This window comes from Chroicocephalus ridibundus, chromosome 4, assembly GCF_963924245.1.
Source record: "Chroicocephalus ridibundus chromosome 4, bChrRid1.1, whole genome shotgun sequence".
In the NCBI taxonomy this organism is placed as follows: Eukaryota; Metazoa; Chordata; class Aves; order Charadriiformes; family Laridae; genus Chroicocephalus; species Chroicocephalus ridibundus.
This window is the reverse complement of record NC_086287.1, coordinates 16,123,964-16,139,443: the sequence shown is the minus strand read 5'-3', so window position 1 is coordinate 16,139,443 and position 15,480 is coordinate 16,123,964. Positions and strand designations below refer to the sequence as shown.

Below are 15,480 nucleotides of genomic sequence, written 5' to 3'. Positions count from 1 at the left end.
TGTCTAGTTTCTCAGAGCTGTTTGTTTGGTTAAGACCGCTAAAACCCACTATCTCTCTCTATGGGATAATAACCCAGAGGAAGAGTTTCTCAGAACAGCTAACAATCCTTCTTATTCTCTCAGGAATTTGTTGGCCGTGTTAGTCACAGCGTCGTCTTCAGCATACCCTCACAGTTGCTGAACTGGAGCATGAATTACATTAGGGACTTGTGACTTTCACATCTGTTCTGTGAGCCTGTGCGTGCCTATGTGCAGGCAAAAAAATGGGAAGCCTTGTGCATCAGAACCATGACATGCATTACAGGATAGGAAATACTGTTGTTTATTACTCACAGATATTAGCATTGGGAAGCCTTTGATCTATTTTTTACTGCCATTCTGCCACTTTAAGAATTCATAATTTAGACATTATTTATCATATGACCATGGCATCTTTTAAAACCTGTAAGTACATTTCACAGAAACTATGATTTTTAAGAAATGCTCTATTCAGAAACAGTTTTATATATATAAAGGAGGGGTGTATATGTGTACACACACTGTTAATGTTTTTTAATTTTTGTGTAGCACGAGTACAAATGATCTCAGCACTTCACAAATATGACATTTAACCTCTGCATATAAATAAGTTGTTACAAACCCTCTTGCCTTAAAAACAGGACTGAAAACCATGGTTTCATGTTAAAGGATGTATATCTCGTTGTAAGGAGCTTGGTATGCAATAGCTGATACGTGTTTTCTGTATGCTTTAGCTGTATGTTGACTTTCATAAAGCATGGTCGGGCTCAGGGTAGCTGCTGTGGAATTCTTATCCCCCTTTCTCCAAAGAAGTGTCCCCCTGGGATCTGTGCTGACGTGAACAAACTGTGAACTTTACAGCATCTAAGGACCAGGTGTAGTGTAGAGAAGCCAGCATCTTACCTGTAAGGAGCTGACCCCTTAGGATTATAAATCAGATGAGTCTAAAATCCCTTATTATCAGTTTATGATAAGCTAATAAGTGCTTGATCCTGATATTGAGTTTGTCCTCCAGTGTTTTTTCTACCCATCTCCCCATTTTATCTTTTGCTGTTGTTCACAGGGGTTTTCTGTTTTTTCTGACCTTCAGAAATTTCTGAAGTAGATTCCAAAATTTCCTTCTTGCAGTCTTGAAATCTGAGGAGGCTCCAGGTGGGCTGCTCACAAGTCATGCAGACAATTTCCATGGAGATACTAAAGCAGGCATCAAAAAGTTTGCCACTGCTGGAACACTGGGGGCCTCTGCTGGAATGGTTTTTCCTCTGTTACTAGATCTGCATTTGCTGCATTATTGAAGGAAACAGATAATAGTACAGCACTTTGGTGGGGCTCAAGGTCTATCTATATTTACAACAAGGTAACTTGAGCTATTTTTGATCTTATCCAAAAGCATCTAAGATGACAGAGGAAGTGGAGACAGACATAGGAAAGCAATCAATAAGATTTCTGTTCTCTATAAAGGAACTCCTAGAAATGTGAAGCACGTTCAGCTTTAAGAGGATGATGGATTACAGGTGAGAAAAAGTTCTCTGGACTGTGATGCTGGATGTGTATGGTAATGTCCAATGAAAATGTAAACTATTAGCGTAACAACCACTGGAAGTTTTAAGGAATTAATTTTGAACAAGTACATTGCAGACTGGCAGGTGTTGGTTACTTAAGTCTGAGTGGATGGTGTTCAACTCAGACTGTTTGTCTACATGGAAAAAATGCGGAGTCTGATGTACTGCAGATACCTGCTTCATCCAGTATCACAAAACCTGCTGTATGATTAGCAAGGGATATCACTTACACATTTGGAAGGTAGTTGTGCTTGATAGATAATTTCCCACTTAAGGTAACCATAGACTAGAACAAGCAAGGCTCTGATCCAGCAAAGCGCTTAAGTACATGCTTAAATGTAAGCATATGAGCCAATCCCATTGACATACGTTGAGTTCAATAATACTACTCAGGCGTCAGTACTTTGCTGGATTGGGGCCTGAAGTCAAAATCTGAAGGCAAAGGATGCCTTAGCCCTGGAGATGCTTATTATGGAAAGCTGTTATTGCTAGCACTGAGGGTCTAGTATTCGTATTGGTTTTCAGTTCCTCTTCATTTTCTCAAATAATCTTTAAAGGTTATTCCTCCCACCAGTCCCCACTGCACATTTTCTTGGCTTGTCCTTCTCTTATCTTTTCTCACCATTTCTCTTCCAGACATCAGTAGAACTCATTAGTCTTCAATAGTTATAACAGAGTTTGTTTATATGGTGCTTAAAAGAAAGTTTGGGAGAGACTGAGACCCTCCCAATATAAACTGAATAAAATAGAAATCAAACAGCTTTTTTGAGGGCAAGGGCTTTTCTAAACAATAGGGAAGTGAGAGGAAAAGTTGCTAATGGTTATTCTTTATGTAAAGGTACCCCCACCCCTCCCCTCAAAAAAAGTTTCAAACTACTTTACTCTGAGTGTGTGTTCCCTTCCCTCTGCCTTTCACCTAAGCAGTTCTGGATGCTTTAGCAGGAGGGTGACTGAGACCCCATGTTTGTGTTGGCCACAGCTTGAGACTTTTGTGCCTTAATGCCACTTAACAGAGAGAACGTGAATAAGACTAGGTAGAAAACATTCTGTTAAAAACACTGGGCACAAAATTAAACTTTGGTTAAAATTTTGTGTTAAGTATTTCCTTGACAGGGTCAAATAGCTTTTCAGGGTTATCCTTTGAAATTTAGTAGATTATAACTTTTTCAAGTAACAACGTTTTTTTGTTATCCTCATTCCCCCTTCCAGCATAAAACCTGAAATTTTCAGAGGAGAGAGACCCGGGAACGCTTTTTGATCAGCAGCAATTCCAATAGCAAGGAAGGACAGAGAGAAACAGAGAGGAGGAGAGGTGCATGTTTTGGTTCTGATTATTCACAAAGAATTGTGATGAAGCAGATCTTTGAATGTGAAGTATCAACCTGGTAGGACAGAAGAAATTGCGTGCTGCTCCTTAGTGAAAATCAGGCAGCTCCATCTTAGTGCAAAGGAGTGACGTGCATAGCAGGAATCAAAAACTGAAGAGTTATTCAGGCTGGGTGAGAGAATTTCAGTTCAGAACAATTACTTATAATCAAGCTATTCATTCACAGATTGTAGCTGGTTAAGAGAATAGAAAGAACTGAGACGATTGGGGTGAGTTCATTGTGCTTCTGACTCCAGGTTGCTTTTTCTTCACACAGGGGAAGGCAGTTTCCCCATTACATATCTCATACATCTGAGTATGTGCAAATTTTCCATTTTCAAATAAACCAGCATTGTTATAAAGAAGTCAGTGCATGTGGCATGCTGTGTTCTACAAATCATATAATTTATCAAGACACAAAGTCCAGATTGAGAGAAGAACAGCAGAAACAAGTCTATTCTTCAACCAACATAAAAATTTCTCAACAGTGATTTCAGAGTTAACAGGTGGGTACAATGTAGTTTATAATGTTCTTTTCGAGTAGAGAATTTTAATTGCAACAGATTTGTGTTAACACTCATAGGACAGATTAAAATGGAGTGGGTGGGCATATTTTTTGGTTGGATTGTTCACAGTGAAAAGTTATCTGATTGTATTAAGTTGCCTGGCCTACTTGTAGTGATTTGTCCTAGATTGTACTGCTGCAGGAAAGCTGTTTGGGGTTTTTTTAAAAAAACTATGTCAATATTCACATTTCTATATCTCTAGCCAGACAAACAGATGCAGAGACTTTTTTTTCTGTTGTGTCATTGAAGTGCTTCATAAATTACATACCTTCTCAATGATAAAATTACCCAGTATTGCCTTTTCTAATGGTATATTTAAACGTCTGTGTACATGAACAGATGTGTTTAAAATACCGTAGGAAATAGATGGAGAAAAGTGGCTAGATTTATAAATGACACAAAGGGACAAAATGCTTACCCTTCTTTACACTAGGACAAGGCCAAGTGACTTTTATACGATGCATGTTACCATTTTCCTAGGAAGCAGATTACATCTGAGGATTAAATCTCAGTTATTCTTTATTATTGATATAGTCTCTTAATCATGGGGCAATGAGCTGTATAGTCAGCCATGTTCCCAATCGTGGAAGAGAGCGGAGTTTTTATCTAATTCTAGCATGATCCATTCCTTATCTTACCATATCTTGAGCCTTTGTGGACCAAAATACAAATAAATGGGGAAATGGCTAGAGCTCTTCTGTGATGTGGTGATACCCTATCTGAAAGGAGAGGCAGTTCAGCATTTGTTAAAGAAGCCCTGGCCAGTTTCAGGATTGGGAATATGTAGAAAGCAATCTCACTTTTTCTGCCCAGTTACATTGAGCATGTGCTGAGGATGTATCCCTGTCACACGTGAGAAAATCATCACTTGTCAGTGCTCTCCAGCTGGATGTGGTTGTTGTCTCCACTGCACTGCTGTTACGCTGTAGATGAAAAACAGACAGCAGATGATTGTACGTGAAAAACTGCCACGGCTGAGCCTCAGCACATGACATCCCCCTTCACATTTGGACTGCTAAAATGCAGACATGCAGAAAGTTTCCACTGGCTTGTATTGCCTTCTTATCACAGAAGACAAATATAGCCTAGGGAAAGCATTCTGAGAGGCTACTTACAACCATGAGAAAAAGAGAGAATTGGGAATAATTCCATATAGAAGGGGATATTAGAGTTTGGGAGTTGTACCCTACATAGGTGGTTCTTATACATCCACTTGTGGTATCAAGCGGGCAGACAAAGTGTTTGTGCCCGCAGGTGGCTGCCCAGGGGCCTACTGAGGAGCCACAGACTTAGGTTGAGAAATACCTGGGACTGCGTCAGGCTCCTGCCAAGGAGACCCCACCAACTATTTCCTACAAACTCTCTATAAACTAATTCATACAAAGTAAGGAATTTCTCTTTACCGTGTTTTACAAACCGGTCTCATAGGCTGTTTATTCTAAAAATTATAAAACTGAACACAGTGTTCATTAATTTAGTTATCAATTCTCATTGTATCCTCACTGTGATTTTTTTTTTTTAGCTCTATCAATCACAATTGTGTGCAGCTTTGAAACTTCTACAATTTTAGCACACTGCAAATTGTCTGTTGTGCTCATGAGTCAGGGTTGTTTTCTTAACTAATGCTATAGAGTGAAATGGTGTAACATATGCTGTTATGAAAAGAAAACATTCAACTTTGAGAAAACAGATGTTTGGTTTTTTTCGGAAAATCTTCTACAACAAAAGAATAGGGTTTCTCTTTTAAAAGATGTACAAAACAAAGCATTATTTTTAGCCTTGTGTTACCACCAGTCAGCAAAAATGTAACACATGTGCTGAAGGCGAGAATTACTTTTGAAGGAAAGGGATTATTCTCTTTATAACCATTATCAGAAAAAAAGCAATTCTTACAACTTTATTGGCCAGAAAAGTTTATTTAGATTTTTTTTTTCAATCAGAATGTGAGTTTTCATATTTAGGCTCATAATATTCCAACCAAGAGCTCATACTTTCCTGAGAGCAGTTCTCACAGCTACTTTACATCCTCCAGTGAAGTGTTTGAGTTGTTTCGTGCCATTTGTATGGTCATAGCACATCTAAGTGCCACTTAGCATCAGGGTGTTGATACATCTTAAACATGGTCCCACCTCTAAATCTTCTTTTTTTTTTTTTTTTAAGAAATTTCACAGAGAAAATAGTCCTAAATAGGAATAAGATTAGCTGTAATATTTTATTTTAAATGCGGCTGGAAATTAATCTCTCTTCATTATTTTTAACCCGTTCTTTACCACACTAAGTTCAGCAGGATGCTGTAGCTGCACAAAGCCCTTGTTTCTATTATTCACTCTTTAAAAAAGCAACTTGTAAACGCACTGTGTAACACATTAGAACCAACCTGGATATTCACACCCACCCCTTATTTGAGCCATTTAAGAAATTCCTAGTTGTACGAGTGGAATAAGAGTTCAAGATATCAGGGTGGGATCATTTCCTGAGGTAAGTCCTCTGGGTTATTCACAGCACCAAGGACCTGTGGCATTAGCTTGAACAGCTGAGGTTTCTTTGGCATTAACGAGAGACTCTACCTCCCTGCCTCCTACGGACAAGCTATTTGTTGATCAGGGGCTGGTAGCCTGGCCCCTCTCAGTGAAGCTGGTTTTCTGTGTGCTAAGAAGATTGCCATGGTGTTATGTGCTGGGCAGTTGCTTTTGCTCCTATTTAGAATTTTCCCTCTTTTTTTGGCCAAAAATACTAATTTAATATGACCCAAACTTGTAAATAGCTTTAGCCCCCTTGATGCTCCATTATTTTACGCAGTTTAAGGGTGGTTTTTTGTAGTGCACGGTGATTTGAGGGTTTGATATTCAGTTTGACTTATTTATTCTTGTTACAAATTTGTGGGCAGGATCTATAGACACTTAAAGTATTTTTCTCCTGGTGTAGATGGCAAAGAGTAGTGCCAAGTTTCATTACTGGAGAGAGCGGTAAAGCTGTCTTTTTTTCCCCCTTTTGCAAAAGCTACTTGATTCCTTCTAAATATTGACAGTATAAAGAATCCCTATCCAGAGCAGGGGATCTCTGGCTGATTTGAAGGCTGAGGCTGGGAACCATTTGCCATAAGTGAGAACATTCAGGATTTACTGCTGCCACCTAAAAGTGTCACAAACTACAGCTATTTCCATGCAAAGCTTTCATACCTACAAATACAGGTACAGCGCTTTGCTATACACAAACAAAAGTCTACTAGTCCAAGAGATATAATGAGTTTCAGGTTAAAATCATTGTCATGGAAAAAATGTGAAACAGTAGGAAAAAAAGTTCTCACTGGCTAGGAGTTCAATTACTAAGTAGAAAATTAGTAAATTAATTTTCTTTATATTTTGTATGGGTATTGATTGTTTTAATTCCCTTGAGCCTCTGAAAATCCCAAATGTAGTCTGCATGTGGGCTGAACTCAAGAAGAAAGCTTCCTGAAATAGGCCTTTGACAATTAATTAGTTATATGTTAAATCACAATGGAGAATAAACAGTCTTGGCTATACGGGATCAAGCTTTTTGTGCATACTCATGATCTTTGTTTTTTTTGTTTTTAATGAATCTACACTGTGATTTTTTGTTTTCGTCATGGCTTTATTTTAAGAGATAGAATAAATGCCACATTGCAATCTATTCAAAATAACAAGAAAAAATTGTAGTGCAAAACCTAATTAAACTGCAAGACTCTATATTTTCGTTAGATTTTTTGAATAAGTTTGTCAAATAGTGGCACAAGAAAAATACATTCCAAACCCAAGTCTGAATCGATAGCTTTAAATTCTCTCTAGTTTAATTGTTGGGTCAATTTTACCCACTGGATAAACTGAGGATAACTTGGGACAATTCCCAGGTGGTGAATAAACAGACCAACTAAGTACAACACTTTAGTGTGCCTGAAGAGAAAAGTGGTTTCTATTCTGCAAAGGAAAGATGGTGGCTTCCTTTTGTTTCTAATAACCTTTAACAAACAATTCAAATCTTAGCTTTCAGTCTAGTTTCTGGTTTTGGAAGAGTTCCTAGAAAGGCCAGTGACTTTTAGCCCTCTTATCTTTTAGAAAGTAATGCTGGTTATATGTTTATTTGTTAGTGCGTGTGATTCTTGAAGTATAAACAGGCAAAGTAATCTTTTATATACAAGAATCCATATACAAGGCAAGTACCATAAAGGCACTTAACCGAATCAGTAACTAAAATAACATTTGCTGAAGGATACCATGCTGGAGCCAGCACGCGAGTTGTTTATTGGCATGAGTTAGTCCACAGCACTCAACTTATTCTCCTGAGGAAAACACAACACTTGTACTACAAGTACTACACAGGGAGTACTCAAAATATTAACCATTTAAATGCTGGAAAAATAAACCAAGGTACATCGTGGTCAGTGATATCATGGGGCGATTGTAAAAGTACATCTAGGTACAAGGGTAGTCAGGAGTGAATAGGAAGTTGGCGTAGGCCTGATTTTTCAAAAATTCCTGCTGCTTTGGTTGTCTCAGAATTTCTCAGCACAGCTTAAAATATTTTAAAGTGTTGAGCACCAACCAAGCTAACTGAAGCTGGGGTAATTAATTACCTTCCAAAATATTTATAGGATGAATCAGAGCTGTAGGTGGAGTAAATAAGTGGGTAGGTGAGGAAAAGCAAACTTGTTACTGAAAAGATGCCTCTTCTTTTGGGCTGAGGAGTGGATGCCCAGAGGAGAGAGAACTGATGAGTGTGACCATAACCCCGCTGCCTAGTGAGAGCAAGATGCTCTCTGTCCTTCAAGAAAAGCACTGTACCTGGAGCATATTGTCCTCGTCGTTGTGAAGAATTCTGGTGATGCAGGAGGGCAGTGGAGCATCAGGTGTACCCTTAGGTCGTGCTAGCAAGGGAAACAGCCTGCAGCCCTTCAGCTGATTCACCGTGCATTTTGCCAGGTACCACCAAATGCGTGAGTGTTTAACACTTCAAAGCAGAATGAGTGAAGAGAAGAGCAAGCGTTTTCCCTGGCTTTCAGGTGCCATGCGGTATGGCCAAGTCAGCACTGCTCTGGCTGTATTGAACTGGGAAGGCAGTGTTCAGCTGAGGAGCTAGTTCAAAGCAAGTATAACTGCCTGAATGTTGGAAAATGTGCTTCATAAAATGACTTAATGATAAAGGTCATGTGTGTAGCTGAAGCCACAAGAAGCCTGAAGAATATTCAAGGACTTCAGTATTGTTTGTCCTACAATAACTATAGTGTGGCTTCCTCAATAATAGGGAAAGAGAATGGCATTCCATGAAGATCAAGTGGAGCGGAGAAGTGCTGATGACCATTCTTGTCATGTAAAATATGGGAAACAAACCCAACGTTTGAGTCAGTAATATGTATGCTGCTATTTTTGATGGCGTAACAAGTGGATGCAGAAGAGTTCCCATTCATTAGTTTCAGTGGAACTCCGTGGCACACACTTAAAAATAAACTGTTCTAATCTAAAACACTTATCTGACTATTTGCCTAAAGATGACTGTCCAACAAAGAGCTTGTGTTTTGTTTCCACTCTGGGATAGATCTGCTTACTCATAAGTTCTTTCTTCATTTTTAATGAGGGACAGCAATTAAAAATTAATAAGGTTTATTTAGAGAAAAACAGCCATTTCTGTGAACCTCTGCACTATTATGCTTATTGCACTTTTTTTAATAGTAGTACTTTAGACAATTTTTACCAAGAAATTTCATTTGCTTTGTCAAATGATATCTTCCATTACATGGTAGCGTGCAGTTCTTTGTTCCACAAGATTAAAACAACAGTTTTCTCTGGAGGTGACTTTCCAAATGTGCATTTGAAAAGGATCGGTACTTTCCTCCCATTCGTGTAAATTGCTTTTCCTCTCTACCTCCAAGAGCAGAATGTAATAGGCAGCAAAAATCATAGATCAGTACATCTCATTTAGCAAATTCTAAACCACAATAAGGATTTGCTTTATTAGTTTTTTTTTTTCTGATAAGGATTTCCTCTTGATACTTGGTCCCCTTAATGACTTTAAAATACACAGGAAAGTGAAATTTTCCTGCTTGATGCCTAAACTTACATGCCTAACTGACTAATTTTGAATATCGGCTGTGGCTGTTCAGAACTTTCAAAAGTTTATTTTGCTTTTATATCTGTGTTTCTAGATGCAAACAAAAGCAAAAAACCTGCAGAGTGATCCGTAGTAGCAAAACATGATTTTTAGGGATAGACCACTTCCCCTACACAGCACTGTTGAGAAAGAGATGTCGGCGTAAAACAGCTGAGTTAGAGAAGCAAGAAACAAATGACAAAGATAGGAAAGAAAAATGAAAGGTTCCACTTAAATGAATATTCTTATCTGTTAAAAACAGGTTTTAAATTCTGAAGTGTCAATACTGTACTGCAAATACCAAAACCTGTGTGTATCCTGTTAGATGAACTCAAATTCCAAGGCAAGAATAAAGAGAGATTATTTTTTTTCTTCAATTAAATATTACCCTTATCTGTCTGCAATTCAATTTCAAATAGTCAAAGTGCTTCCATAATATTTCCAGTCACCTGTTCAATGTGCTGGTGGCTGCCAGGATCTAACTTGATTTCTCATTTCTAACAGATGTGCTGAAATGATGGAGTAGAAAACTGACTTCTTGTGATATGGAAATAGAAAAGAGTGAGGGAAACAAGCTCTAACAGGACTTTAGTGAAAAAATAGATTGCATTTGCAACATGCAGGTAAACATTGCTGTCTACTATATTGTTCTTTGCCTTTTTTTGTACTTTGAGAAGAAATCCTGTTCTCACAAAGCTTTACAAAACTGCAGCTTTGAGAAAACAACCTGTTCCTCTGTGACCTGCTCTGAAGCCCACTGGAGACAGGCAATCGCATCTAAGCTTTTCAGTAGAGGATCAAGCTCTGACTTAGAATTATTTTGTGAAGTCACAGAATAGCTTTTTTCGCCATTTGTGAGCAAAAAAGAAATTGTCATTTGATGCTTTAGCGAGCGAAAGTGGCATTTTTAGTCCAAATCCAGCACCCTGGATTTCATTGTTACAGCAGGGACAAAATGGTAGCATTGTTAGAGGAAGTGTCAGCTCTTTAAAGAGTTTGTGTGTGTGCACCTGTGTGTTTATTGCTAAGAATGCTTAGTTTATCGAATGTTTTGATTTCTGTCATTGTGTGGTTTTTTTCGGTATTTCATTAAGTAGTTAATTGTAATCCAAGACTCTTCCCCATTTAATCCGTCAGCTTTCTGTTCAGGTTGCCAACACGTTTCTGACTCAACTTAAGCTCCGTGCTGGGGGCACATCTGTTCTAGCACCTCGACTGAAACCATTAATTTTAAACCACCGTGTTAACTATGTAATCTTGGCTGCATTTGAAAACTGTTGAAAAGACAAATTTCAAATTCCAAACTCTGGAGTCTCCTGATGTTTTGTTGTTCAAGAAACATGTGTTTAAAAATATTGGGATTGACACCTTGTAGTAAAGAAAGATGGTGTCAGGGTTCAGAGATGGTGCAGAGGCTGGGGATGTGAGCTCAGCTCTTTAATTCTTTCAGAGACTTTGGCAAACTTCGATTTCTGTGTTTAGTTCTCCGTCCACAGTGGAGGTGATGATGATTTCCCCCCCCAAATCTTACCCCATGATTTCAGTCTCTAGGCTGTAAACTGCCAAAAGAGTTCTTTGCTGCTATTTGTTCATCTACAACATAGACCCCTTGTGTTACTTAGGGCCTCAGGAAATACTTAAATATAAATTATTTTAAAATTATCTCCATGTAAACTGCACATACTGTTTATTAAATAACTATTAGGATAACAGAGATGAGCCTAACCAGAAGCTCAGATAAATGCTGGGTTCTGTCCAAAACTTAAAATAATTATACTCTTTCCAATGTGGGTGTAACTTTAACATTTGAAAATATATATACACGGGATTTGGCTTGGGGTTTATCTTTTAATTATTATACTTAACCACACTGCAGTGGGTCTAAAAGGTCCTATATAGGAAATAATATGCTGCGTGCAGGGAATTACTTTTTGTTTCCCCCTGTCTGACAGCAAGATCAATAAAAGCAGCATGACAAAGGTAATTCTCAGGTCTATTAGTGGAGCTGTCTGTCCTAGATATGTTGAGCATCCACAGCTTGGATCATTAGAGGAAAACTGAAGAAATTTTTCATTTATGGGGTCATTTCCCTAAAAGGCATTTAACCAGCTTGTCACTTTTGCAATTGGAAGAGTTAAGCCTGGATATGTGAGCATTCTTGGTTTGCATTTCTGTTTGTGGGACGTGACAAGTTGTATTAAATACTCAGTGAAGCAATGGATAAGCTTGACTGGGAATGGAAGAGCTCCAAGGTAGAGGATTTGGTTAGGAATCTTAATGTTGAGTATTTCGTGGCTAGATACCAGAGGTGTTTGACTCAACCTGTGCTTGGAAGTGTAAGCCAGGTGCAAACTTCTGACACGATGTTTTAAAATAAGTCCATGGATGTATTTTATTAAAGTTTTTGTTTGGCTTTGGCTCAGCTGAGCCTAACTTCTGCTCAAGACAAAAAGGGTTTGAAAAGTTTGATTAACAGAATATTTTTGTATACATAAAATTGCTTAGGGAGTGATGCAGAATCCAGAATCCAGTCACATTAATGATCTGACTGTTGCAAGACAGTCTTGCGGGGGGGGGGGGGGGGAGAAAGTTAGGCTTGAACTCATTTTAGGGGTGAAAAAAGGTAAAGCACGAACGTAATAGCTATTCGGGATATGGTGACGAAGTCGCCTTTGAGGACAGGGTTTGCACGATTTGATCTAATAATATCTTCATCATAGTGGAGGAAAAAAAGCACAAAGCTGACAAGGCTAAAAAAAAATACACTTCTTGTAGTCTGTAGTTCTTATATCATCACGAATTTAGTTGATGCATAAAAACGCAGAATGGCCGAGCCCCGGGGAGCCCGGGACGCTGCCTGACGTTGCCCTAAGCTAGCCCGGGGCTGCGTGCAGCCCCGTCGGCAAAGGGACACGACTCCCTGGAGCCCCGGACGCCCCACGACCCCATCGCCGAGCACCGGCGCCGCCCGTTAGGGCGGGGCCGCGAGGGGCGGGTCGTGGGGCGGGGCCGGGGCCGGTCCGCGGCCGCCGCCGCCGCTCGCCGGCAGGTGCGGGCAGAGCCGGCGCCGCGCGACCCGCGCCCGCCCCGCCTGGATGTGCGCGGAGGCGGCGCTGGGCTGCGCGCAGGGTCCCGCCATGGCCCTGGCTTTCTGCGGCGACGAGGGCAACTCCACCGCCTACAACGTGGACCACGGCGTGCTCAACAACGGCTGCTTCGTGGACGCGCTCAACGTGGTGCCGCACGTCTTCCTGCTCTTCATCACCTTCCCCATCCTCTTCATCGGTGAGCGCCTGCGGGGCTCCCTCGCCCTCTCCGCCTATGCCTTGCCTTCTGTCCCCCCCCCGCCACCCCCTCGCCGTTTTTCTTCCGCTCCCACCCCGTCTTGCCTTGTCGCGTCCCCCCCCGCCCCGCTTTGCTTTGACTCGCCTTGGGTTTCCCTCCCCCGCTTTGCCGTGTCGCGTTCCGCCCCCCCGCCCCCCCTGTGTTTCCTTGCTCTGCCTTGCTGTGTATCCCCCCGCCGCCTCCCGGCCTGGCCTTGCCCTCTGTGCCCGGCTCCCCGCAGGCTGCAGAGGCTGCGAGCTCCGGGATGCTCCGAGCGACCGCCTCTCCCGCGGCTGCCCGCACCGGCCGCTCTCCGGGCCTCTCCCCGCCCCTGGAGAGCCCCTTCTCTCTGTCGGGGATTTTCCGAGGCGGGGGCAGCCTGCGGGGCTCCCTGCAGGTGAACACCCCCTTTTGCCCAGGGGCTGAATGGGTGCTGGAGGAGGCTGCAGGGTTTGCCTGCAGGGTTTGACTAGCGGCCCGGGATGCAAAATATATACGTGCTATTAAAAACCCGACAGCCTGGCAAGTAAGTCTTGTGTTATTAAATAATACTCCCTGCAATTACTGAAGACTTCAAGCGGCCGGACAGCCCTCCTCGTCACTGGTAACGACTAGGAGGGCTGCCCGGCTGCTGTAACTCTTGCCATATCTGCAGTAGACATTATTTGATAACATAAAACTGGGGTTACCAGTAGGTGGCCCGGTGGTTTAATACATGCGGCTGTCACTACTTTTGAGTACCGTTCTGCTCAGCCCGGTCTGTCCTCTAGATAGCCAGGGCCCAGAGGAGGATTTAACACTCACCTCTGCTGATCATAATAGGTCCGGTGCTGAAATAACAGAACAACCGTTAAAACGGGGTCAGCTGAAGGACTGCTCAGGGTAATCTGTGTTTATCTCGCTTTTCTCAGTATTGCTTATTTTAATCTAGATCAAGAGAATGAGTTACTTTAAAAAAAATTGTAAGATGAGGTGTAAATTATTTAATTAAATGGATTGAAGTGAAAAAAATAGTGTATGTATTATAATGTTTGTACGTATTTGTCAAAATGTTTGTTGTTCATTTAAACTGTTAATATATTTGAAAAATGTTTAATGCATTTAATTATTTGATAGTAAGTTGCTAAAAGTATAGGAATTTAAGGCTGCGTCCTGTCTGCATTGTTGATTTTATTCTGTATGAAGTGAAGCAATGAGAACACATTTCTGAAAATATTCAAATACATGCATGTTTAGCAACACAGTTGGGTCAACTTTAGTACACTAGTTTGTTACACGTATGCTTTCCTGTATGTAGGAGCTTTGTATGTCAGCCTTGTTGTTAAGAAAGCTCCTTATAATTTTCTTTTTCTGTTTAGGATGGGGAAGTCAGAGTTCCAAAGTACATATACATCATAGCACATGGCTTCATTTTCCTGGCCACAATTTGCGCTGGATACTGACTTTTATCCTCTTGTTTGTGCTGGTGTGTGAAATCGCAGAGGGCATTGTGTCAGATGGGTAAGTGTATGTCTACCTTCTCCTGGTAGCACTGAGCACTTTAAAGGTTTCAGGGAAGGTATTTTCTCCCTAAATTCTCATCTAGACCGTACTCCTTGTGGTTATAAACATGTAATCTGTATTCTTGGTGATTAACCTACCGACCTTGTATCAGAAATTCCACAGACCTTGCCAAGTTATGTACACACACACAGCTGACCTTAATCATTTTTAGTTCAGCTTAATGACACTATATTTCCAAGGAGTAATCATAAATAAATCCTAACAATTCAAGCAGATGGTGACATTTTCGTGGTACATTTTGTGTCCACGGACCCAGTCCCACAGTCCTTACTCAGGCAGAACTCCCATGTGCACAGTAGGTCATCCCATTCCCCAGCAAACTGAGTTCCGCTCATCTTAATAAAATGAGCGGGTTTACTGGGCCTCATCTGACTCTCCATAGAAGTTCTTCTGTTGTTTGTGCAGTACCTCTGATCTGTTTCCTTGAGCAGAGCAGCTCACGTTATATGAGCACAATCCATCATCTGTTATTCAATTTAGGGTATCTTTAAGCAGTAATCTGTGGGGGAAAAATTATTCCGGGTGAAACAAGTGATACAGGAGAGTGATTTATCATGAACAAAGCTGATGTTGTGTAACAATGACTATGATCATCTTCCTCTGAAGAAAGGTCTGATTTTCATAACTATTATAAGTTTGCAACCCAAGGATTTTAAAGTTGAAGCTCCTCGTTAAACAGAACAAAACCTCTCTGTTTAGCCATCTATATAACAACTATCCACCAACCAGTGTGAAAGGTACTGCAGTATTCTGCTGTAGAAGCTGATATCATCATTATTATTATAACTTCTCTTAAATATATATAAATAGGATGTTTCTCAGTGACAGGGTTTTTTTTAAAAAGGAATTTTTCTCATGCTTATTCAGAGTTATCAGGGTGTGGGATGCTCAGAGCAAAATCTCCTGCTTTGAGTTTTCTGTTTTATTTTGCTCTTTAGCAATCCCTCCCATTATGTCTGTTTGCTATTTAACTTGACTC

The 15,480-nt window shown here is 40.6% G+C and overlaps 1 protein-coding gene across 2 annotated transcripts in view; it reads left to right on the top strand.

Moving 5' to 3' along the window:
- Positions 1–12,630: 12,630 nt before the first annotated feature.
- Positions 12,631–15,480, top strand: part of ABCC8 (ATP binding cassette subfamily C member 8) — an 80,560-nt gene continuing 77,710 nt past the window's right edge. Inside the window, exons 1-2 of one of the 2 annotated variants that reach the window (XM_063334242.1) lie at positions 12,631–12,899; positions 14,297–14,438. In XM_063334242.1, the coding sequence (XP_063190312.1) occupies positions 12,710–12,899; positions 14,297–14,438 (332 nt within the window). In that variant the 5' untranslated portion in view covers positions 12,631–12,709. Of the gene's footprint in view, positions 12,900–13,692; positions 13,821–14,296; positions 14,439–15,480 lie in introns of those variants that run through there. The other variant, XM_063334243.1, reaches the window with a different exon arrangement.